This window comes from Adelges cooleyi, unplaced genomic scaffold, assembly GCF_023614345.1.
Source record: "Adelges cooleyi isolate 19-005CV unplaced genomic scaffold, UGA_ACOO_1.1 ACOO_flye_CR_arks_rails_tigmint_CR_PRNA_14, whole genome shotgun sequence".
In the NCBI taxonomy this organism is placed as follows: Eukaryota; Metazoa; Arthropoda; class Insecta; order Hemiptera; family Adelgidae; genus Adelges; species Adelges cooleyi.
The window spans coordinates 902,776-913,226 of NW_026095795.1; the positions used below are offsets into that span (position 1 = coordinate 902,776).

Below are 10,451 nucleotides of genomic sequence, written 5' to 3' on the forward strand. Positions count from 1 at the left end.
CATATTGACGCTATATTATTTTTGTTATAATTATAATGATAAATAAATATAAAATAACTCTGAAAATTTTACCTGTTTTTTTTCCATTCATGAAACTTCTTGTTTAAAAATAATCCATTGCCCATAATTGATTCGCTAAACACATTATATTCTTTAAATTTGTTAAACAGATTAGGATTGGTAAGAGCTGCTTCTACAACCTCAGGTGTTTTAGAAATTATGTACAATCGATTAAAAACCCACGCTTTGAATAAAGTGTTCTCGTAACTGTATTACAAAGACAACGAACAAATTATTGTTGCTCTTAAATAAGTAAAAAATTAGAATATCAAAAAAAATATATAAATATGTATTAGATAAACGTGAATATATGTAATTACGTTCTGAAAATATTAATCATATTCAATTATAGTTTTTCAGGTCCTCCGATTAAAACGGGCAACATTCCCACTAAAAAGAATCCATCTGGGCCGGGTATTCGATTTGCCAATGACGTTTTTCTCCGGTTTGCTATTTTATAATATATAACTACCAAAAACAATATTACCGCTATAAGTATAACGACAATGTTATTTAGGCTTGTACCATTTATTATGCGTGACACCTGAAAATATTATATCCATAAATTCTTATTTTTGTTAAATATAATCTAGTTCTATCAAGATTATATACTCAAAACATTGTTGAAAAAAAATAATCAATATGAAGTAATATTTAGTTTAAAATAATGACTCTATTCCAAGAATAGACGAAGTTAAAGATGGATTTTGAAAGCCAGGCAAAGTGACTAAATCATCAACTACATTATTATTATTACTTATTGTTCATTAAAATATTTGGAAGTTATAACCTATTACGGTCATAAAACATTTTGACAAAAAAAAGAATTAGTATATTTGACAAAATTTAAATATTTTATCTACATTAATTAGCCTAATCTTATTCCCCTAGCCATTAATAGTTTTTCAGTTCCCGTCAATACCTAGTAATAAGATGATTAGTGGTTGATCCTTAAAGTTAAAAGGTACAACTAAAACAGCAACGGAGTAGAAGATGAAGTCGTGTAGTTTTGTTTCTTAGAAAAAAAAAATTTAACAACCTTGTTAGTAGTTCATTGTTATTTTGTTGATAAACTTCTAAAAAACTAAACGTCACTTAAGAAACAGTGTAGTCTTATAACCTTTATTGTCTATAGCGCTGTTACGCAACTAAAGTTTTTTTTATTTTTTCTGTAAACTAACACTTTATAAAATTACGTATAAAATACCAAAACATCAATAGCAATGGAAACTGAAATGTTAATACTTTCCAACACCTAGCACAATCAGTCAAATATTAAGCGAGTTAAAATATACTCTTTTTTTATTTTAGATATAATTTTTATTTTTCATAAATATTTAGTACCATAACAATGCACAAGGTTGTTTGATTTTTTTTCCCAAGAGATAAAATTAATATTCTATTATGTTAATAAATACTATTATTATAGCATTGTTCTTATTTTCGCAAGTGTGTGTATTTTGCATGCCCTATAGTTAACAGTAATGTTAAATAGTGATAATGATAAATAATATATGCATACCTGATGCCTTTTTAGCTTATTGTTCTGAATTAAACTGTACTGACAATTTTAATCGTCCATTGTAATATTAATTTTTGCTGATTTTACTAATCTGAACAGTATGCAATTAGTTCTATAACAGGTATTAGTAAAAGTTATAACTAATTTAAACTTTGAAGGTCTAATAATTTTGAAGTGGTAAAATCAGTAAATATTATACCTTTCTATGGACAATTAAAAATGTCAGTACAGCATGAATACCATAAAGGAATAAAGTTAAAAAAAATTTTTTTAAATTGATTACTCATTTATTAAAACTTGAAAACAAATTCCAATAATTTAGGATTTTAAAGTCAGGGTGTTTTATTTCTTTTAGGTCTAACGTTCGTTATTTCCACCGGCCGGGTCTAAGACTGCTTAGAATTTAGAAAGATTTAATATTATTTACATTTTACGCTAATTTTGGTTAAGTTTACATCCAGTAAGATAATCATGAATCAACTGAAAGTTCATTTGAAAAATCACACCTATGCACTTGAAATCGGGCAAAATAAAACACCAATTTAACGCTTTTTCGATTTTTAATATTGACCTGTGAATAATTATTTTTTTATTCACTAGAAAATGATAATAAAAGCAATAATTCTGCAGAATATTAAAAATATACATGTATTATGCTATATTTCTACAAAAAAATCTGCATGGGTCATAGAAACGTTGGTAAAATAATTAACTTTTATAAAAAGCGGTATTGTTATAAAAAAAATGTTTCATATGTATATAGCTATATTTTAAATCTCGTAATCCACCATAGAAATTATAGGTTTGTTAAAACTAAAATTTATTAAATTATAAGGTATGCAATCCCTAGGTTATTATTATACCAAAATAAATAATAAATAAATTATGTCGGGTAGGTTACATAACCCCGAATAATGCAATTTTAACCACATTATTGTCTTTACATTGATTGTATATATGTATATATATATATATATATATATGCAGTAACACCCTTATTATTACGACCTTATTATGCGGGCTTTATTTCATATAATGCAAAATATTGAATAATTAAAAAGTATTTTTTTTTTCGAAAAACGTGTAATGACCGATCTACTAATACTGATCAACAAATTATGTAAACGTAAATAATTTATAATTAATATAATTTAATTGTTCTTAATTCCCGCGGGAGTGCGTATGACATGAGATTATAAATGTTAAAAACAATTAGAAACCAAAATAGTCATTGTGTATAATTGCTAAAAGTTGATTATTCAACTTTTGAACTTCAAGTTTCCATCTTATGGAAAATTCAATTAAATGAAATGGTTTCGTTTCAGCAAGTAAAATATTATTAACTCAACACTTCAGTATTTATGGCTAGGGATTTAAGTAAAAAAATTCACATACATTTTTAAAATCATTTATATTGGTTAAATGATAACACTATAATTAATCTATCTTCTTCAGATCTCGCCAAATTGTCTTTTATTTTATATCTAAAATTTAAGAGTTATTATTAACATTCGTAAAACATGAGAATGTCTTTTATTTTTCATTAAAAATGGTCATAACTAGTTTAATAAATAAATTACATTGAAAAAATTTAAACGAAATATTTTTTTCTGAAATTAAAAACCCCTAAACTTAAAAATCGTAGATTTTACCTTTTCTTGTGTACTAACTAATTTTTGTGTGACCCAAAAAAATTGTTATGTAACATAAATTTCACATTTCCCAATCGTCCAGTCAACATGATCAGTTGATAATTCCCAAATAGTAGAGTTTAAAAAATACGTCCTTTTACCAATAAAAAAAAAAAGAAAGTATTATTTAGTATTAAAAATTTAATATGATCTTTATAAACGGAAAGCCGAAAATTAAAAGACTCAAAAACGTATTGGATTATAATATAAGTAGCATATTGTTGTTTAAAAAAAATTGTTCACCGAAAAGTAAGTCGACTCATTTTTTTTAGTATTACGTTATTATGTAATTAATGTGGGTAAAAACTGGGTTAGTAATTATTTGTTCATATAATTTGTTTATTAAAAAAATTAACGTAATATTTTGTAATTAAAAATATTAAATAGTAGTTTAACGTATATAAAATAAAAATTTTAAAATAATTAGAAACTAAATTAGTCATTGTGTATAATTGCTAAAAGTTTATTATTCAAGTTCCCATTTTATTGATAATTTAATTAAATGAAATGGTTTTGTTTTTTTAGGTAAAATATTATTAATTCAACGCTATAAAAATACTAAATAGTAGCTTAAAGTATATATATATTAAAAATTATATTTTAATTAACATATGAGTTTCCCATAGCTTATGAACGTAATTATTAGTTACAAGATGTTCTTTTGTAAAGTACTATTTATTTGTTTTCAATACTAGTAAGAGTGCGCGTGAGATAATAAATTTTAGAATAATGAAAAACCTAGTTAGTCGTTCTGTATAGTTTCTAAAAGTTGGTTGTAGTATGAGTATGTCAAGTATTCGTCCCATAGAAAATGCAATTAAACGAAATGGTTTCGTTTTGGCAGGTAAAAATAATTTTTAATGTTCTTAGTAATTTACTAATAACCCAATCGTTAAACATTTTAGCTTCAATACTTAGTTGCAAAGGTATTGTTTTCACATTAATGTTTTTATTTTTGTGTATGCTCCATGGTGTTTCTTAAGTTGCTTACTTAGTATAGTGTAAGATAAATTAATTATCATTTGGTTCCACACACCCTTTTTACATTTAATTACATATTTTCGCCTTACAAACTAGTTAAAGTTCTACTAGGCAATATTAATTGTTATTAACCTAACTTAACCTTACCATTAGTAAATACTAAAAATAATTTTTATCATCATTAAATCATTTTCACTTTTGTATACAACATAAATATCACATTTTTTAAACAACATATTTCGATAACCAAAAGTCATTTATATCAAAATTCAATAAGTGTTTTAGCCTGTTTTTTTGGTAAAAACATACTTACCAATTTTTTAATACTAAATAATATTATATACAAGGAGGTCTCGTATCTTCGGAAATTCATCATAACTGTAATCAATTAAATCAATTAATAAAGAATTTTATTGACAATAAATGGGCTGATAATCGGATAATTTATTTTTTGTTCTAAAGAATAGTAAAGGTACGTATTTTATGAACTTTTCTACTTGGGATTAATGAATTAAAAATTTGAAGTGGTCGATTGAGAAATGGGAAATTTATAATGTATACATAATATGTAAAAATGATTTAATAATCAAAAAAAATATTTTTTTTAGTAGAATAATACATAGGCATAATTTAAAGATGCTAGGGGAACAAGATTGGACCAATTAATGTAGATAAAATCTTAAAATTTTGTCAAATATACTAAGCCTTTTTTTTTTTGCCAAAATGTATAATGACCGTAATAGGTTATAATTTCCAAATATTTTAATGAACAATAAGTAATATTAATAATGTAGTTGATGAATTAGTCACTCTGTCTGGCTTTCAAAATCCATCTTCAACTTCGTCTATTCTTGGAATAGAGTCATTATTTTAAACTATATATTAGTACATATTGATTATTCATACACAAAGGTATACATGTGATACTTTCATAAAGATGACCTATTTTTTTCAACAATGTTATGAGTATATAATATTTATAGAACTAGATTATATTTAACAAAAATAAGAATTTATGGACATAATATTTTCAGGTGTCACGCATAATAAATGGTACAAGCCTAAATAACATTATCGTTATACTTATAGCGGTAATATTGTTTTTGGTAGTTCTATACTATAAAACAGTAAACCGAAGAAAAACGTCATTGGCAAATCGAATACCCGGCCCAGATGGATTCTTTTTAGTGGGAATGTTGCCCGTTTTACTTGGAGGACCTGAAAAACTATTAATGAATATTTTTAATATTTTAAGAACGTAATTATATATATTCACGTTTATCTACTACATATTATTATTTTTTTTTTATATTCTAATTTTTTACCTATATAAGAGCAACAATAATTTGTTCGTTGTCTTTGTAATACAGTTACGAGAACACTTTATTCAAAGCATGGGTTTTTAATCGATTGTACATTTTTTCTAAAACACCTGAGGTTGTAGAAGCATTTCTTACCAATCCTAATCTGTTCAAGAAGTCTAAAGAATATAATGTGTTTAGCGAATCAATTATAGGCAATGGAATATTTTCAAACAATAAGTTTCATGGATGGAAAAAGAACAGGTGAACTTTTTTAGTTTACTCTCATATTTTTATATTATTATAATTATAGAAAAAACAAAACTTTAAAATTTGTAAATAAAAATAATATAGCGTCAATATGTATAACACATTCTAAAATATATTGTCAACTATTAATACTTGACTTTTAAATTCTAGGAATTTAGTTATTCACTAATATTTATAATATTTCCTTCAAAGCTACCTACTATCAAATATCATTGTAATATGTTTTTATGCTTATAGAAAATTGGTAGCTGCGGGTTTTAAGTTTTCGATGCTTAAATCGTTCGTACCAATATTTTACGAGGAAGCAAAATTCTTGTGCAAAGTATTGTACAAAACAAGGGAAATAAATTCAAATGAATGTGAAATAAGCCCTGCAATCGGTATGGCGACTATGGAGATGATCGGAAGAACCGCTTTCGGTGTAAAATTAAATGCACAGAAAAACGACAAACACGTATTTGTGGAGAATTCACGTATCATCTTGAAGGTTTTAATATTTAATAATGTCATTACTGCAAACCAGACCCAGAATAATACAATTTAAGACTCAGGGCCAGATATTTTTTGGGGGTCAATAGATAGTCAACAAAAAAAAAGTGCCACACCTTTTTAATTATAATCTAAACTTAATTTATAAAAAATCTAAAAATAATAGGAATCGCTTTTTCGTAAATTACTTAAAAGAAAAAATTACATATTTTATTGAATACAATTGCATAAGTAAATTGTTTAACTTCCGTTCCTCTTTTTTTCCCTGCTCTATTTTCCAAACATGCAAGTGTTGTGACATGGCATGTCAGCCTTTTGTAATAAAAATTTGTTTTTTAGATTTATGAATACCGAGTATCACACCCGTGGTTTCTGAACAGGAGTCTGTTTCAGTTGTCGACGTATAAACGTAAACATGACATTAGCCAAAGTATAATTTACCGTTTCATCGAAGATTTAGTCCAGAGAAAAAAAACAGAATTGAAAAATAAGATAAACAGTCAAGGAGAACATAACGAAGAGTGTATGGGATTTAAATCTAAATCTTTTATTGAAATACTGCTCGAGAATGAACATCAGATGTCATTTAACCAAATACGGGATGAAATAACAACTATTATAAGTGGTACGTTTTTATTGAAAAATTTTATTTGGAGAGAATTGGTGTAAGCTATTAAAAATATTCAGACTAGGTTCGTACTTTTATACACTTATAACAAGGCTAAAGGGTTTTTTTTTTTTTAATTTTTCATTATCATAAAATGTATGATAAGTCAAACTGATTGAATGGTCTAGATAAAATTTGATAATATTCGGTCGAAAAAAGTGCAAAAATTGAAAATTAAGGGCCGGGGATTGAAATTAATTATTTATTTATGTTGAGAATCGCCATTCGTGAATATTAAAACATGTTGTTAATTTGAACCAGTGCCATAAATTCAACTCAAAATTAAGTTTCAAAACAAAATTGACAACATTCAATTCCCTAACAGTTAAACAATGTGCACTTGTGACATATAAAAGCATTATGACGCCTAAATCATTAAATAATTCCAAAAAAAACAAGCGTATAAAAATGGCTGTATGTTTTTAATTCTATGTTTTAAAATCTGATTTTAGCGGGTCAAGACACGACAGCTTTTACGAATGCATGTGCAATATTTATGTTGGCTCATCATCAGGATGTACAAAATAAAGTAAACTTTAATTCGTATTCAGTTTTATGAATTCCAAAATTAAATATTATAAATATTCTCGGTAACTAAAAAATGATATATTTTGTATTTCTGCTTATAAATAGGTATTGGAAGAGTTATCAACAATATTTTCTTCTGGCGATCCAGATCGACAACCTACCTATGAGGATTTACAAAAGATGCAATACTTGGAACGTGTAATCAAAGAAACTCTGAGACTATATACCGTTACTCCCTTGTTTGCCAGAAAAGTCGAAAAGGAAACAATGATTGAAGGCTATTTAATCCCTGAAGGTACGGCCGTAGACAAATTCGTTTGATAGATTGCCACATTTGGTGCTTAAATTTACTAATAAAATTTATTTTTAAAAATATCTACAGGGTCAACGTTCGTAATTTGCACTCAGCTTTTACACTTAAATGCAAAATTTTACCCGGAACCAGAAAAGTTTAATCCAGACAACTTCTTGCCCGAAGCATGTCGCAGTCGCCATCCGTATTCGTTCATTCCTTTTAGTGGCGGTTACAGGAATTGCATTGGTATGAAATATGCAATGCTTCAAATAAAAACTGTAATCTCAACATTGGTCAGGTCTTATCGTTTTTATCCGTCGGATAAGTGTCCTAAGCCAGAAAATCTTCGTTTAATGTTTGCGATAACACAAAAATTTGTCGACGGGTGTTACGTTAAAATAGAAGCGAGAACATAATCAATTATTGTAGCATGGTTTTGGACACGAATTATTTACATATTTGGATATGGTTATTTGATTAGATATGTAATCTTATGGGTTAAGGTTTCGTTCTTTTTATAGGTTTTAGATACATCGGAGCTAGTTATATGATTACTTATTATTCAAATAAGGGTTTCATCTGGATAATTGTGTTATCATATTTTTTGGATTTTAGATACATCGGTGTTGGTTAACAAAAATAATATCTATATTTAATAACTAATGACAAATTGTTGGTGTTACCAGAAAATCTTCGTTTAATGTTTGCGATAACACAAAAATTTGTCGACGGGTGTTACGTTAAAATAGAAGCGAGAACATAATCGATTACTGTAGCAGGGTTTTAAATCAATATGGTTACATAAATTTAGGGCAAACCCTTATTTGGTTATTTTTTGGATTTTAGGTTCATCGGTTTTGGTTAACAACAAATTATGCCAATTTGATTGTACTGTCTCATCTTTCAATATATTTTCTAAAAACTGTTTAAGCTGTCTATATACATTTTTTTTAGTTCACTAAATAACCGGGCTTTACTTGTTTGGAAAATGATATCAAGTGTTTTAAATAATTATTTAAAAAATTGTATTATTAATTATAAATGATAATTTATGTTTTTAAAAATACATTTTTCTTACTTATGTATAGAATTTTGCAAGGCATTTTTTATTAATTAACAAAGTATAGAATTGTTGTTCTTTGTACCACAAGTATTAACTGTGCTCATTGACTTTTTGTACGTCAATTTATAAAATAAAATAAAACGATTTGTTCACTATTACTAACAGATTTAACTTGCCATTACTATTACTGCACCATCATGACTATAGTCGTTAAATTCAAACATTTTTTAAAAACCAAAAAAAGTGAAATTTATCGGTCAAGAAATTGTATTGCTTGTTTTGTTGTGCAAATAACATTGTTGGATTACAATACTTAGTGGTTAGAGTAGCAGAAGTCAGCAATCGATATGGCTCGACTCTAAATACAATAATAGTTGGTAGTATCAAATAATCATAACTTAGAAGGGCATTTAATAATTAAAAATCAACGTATAGACAGGTGTAACAATTAAGTTACCTCGGAACAACAACAAATGAAGATTCACTACATTAATTAGATATAAAATGCAATTTGAAAAGGGCTTCGAAATAATGTTGAAAGACTTCAAGTGTGACGGTCTGTCTTTTAGTATAGAAATTATACTATTATGATGTTATTTGTTTTCTGTATTACTCTATGAAGTTGAATCCTGTACACTAACAGAGTTAACGTGTAAAAAAAAATTGAATTTCAATGAAAAGTCACACAACAATTCCTTAATAAATAAATATATGTATGTATATTTTTAAGTAAAGAAATTTAAAAAAATACATGAAAATATTGACTGTTTATTGGCAATGTATCCTTGGAGATACAGCAACTATAATATCAGTTCTTGTCAAACACAAAACAATTCATAACTTTGAACTTTAAAGTCCAGTATTTATTTTTTTTATCGCATTTTTTGGGTTCAGTGACCTCAAATTAGTCATTACATTTTGTACAGTTCTATTTAAGCTGATTAAGAATGATAAATTGGAATCACTCAACTTTTATTACCAATCGAAACAACAGGGATTAATATATACATTTTTTTTAGAGGTTTATACTTTATACCTTGATATAGGTATTTTGTTTTAATCTAATGGTTAGCTAAACAGTTTCTCAGTACACACATTTACGATATAAAGAACAAACAGAGGTAAGAAAAATGTGGTTAACAATAAAATATATAACAGTAAGATCATATTATGAGAACTTATCTTATATATGATGTTGGTTACTAATATTATCAATACTAGGTCTCAAGCGAAAAAAGTGTAAAAATAAAAACAAATACTGGACTGTCAGTATGCTGTTTAATAATAATAGGTACCTACAATGAAACAAACCTACTTGGCTGATAGCATTTCTTGTAGACAGTAGTCTGTCTACCTCTACAATTACATTTTCAGACGCTGTCGACATCACCAAACTTGACGTTTATCTAAATTTTGATTTGTAATGACCAATGTATAACATTTATTTTTTACTAAAATTAAATACATATACCACGCTCTCTAAACTCTAATCTCATGTCTCCAATATATTATCTCTTATTCATAATCTCTCATCTCGTGTCTCTAATGTCTTATGTCTTATCTCTAACAGAAAGTGAATGTGTA

At 26.6% G+C, this 10,451-nt stretch overlaps 1 protein-coding gene across 1 annotated transcript; it reads left to right on the top strand.

Moving 5' to 3' along the window:
- The first annotated feature begins 6,207 nt into the window (after nt 1-6,207).
- LOC126847980 (cytochrome P450 4C1-like) lies at nt 6,208-8,300 on the top strand. Its single transcript, XM_050588457.1, has 5 exons — nt 6,208-6,312; nt 6,654-6,939; nt 7,434-7,510; nt 7,615-7,804; nt 7,892-8,300. Exons 1-5 carry the CDS (start codon nt 6,208-6,210, stop codon nt 8,218-8,220), a joined length of 987 nt encoding a protein of 328 aa, XP_050444414.1. The 3' UTR covers nt 8,221-8,300.
- The last annotated feature ends 2,151 nt before the right edge of the window (nt 8,301-10,451 follow it).

Coding starts and splice junctions, on each gene's coding strand:
- LOC126847980 (XM_050588457.1), top strand. CDS start 6,208: ATGGCGACTATGGAGATGATCGGAAGAACCGCTTTCGGTGTAAAATTA. Junction 7,511..7,614: donor ATCAGGATGTACAAAATAAA/GTAAACTTTAAT, acceptor GCTTATAAATAG/GTATTGGAAGAGTTATCAAC. Junction 7,805..7,891: donor AGGCTATTTAATCCCTGAAG/GTACGGCCGTAG, acceptor AAATATCTACAG/GGTCAACGTTCGTAATTTGC.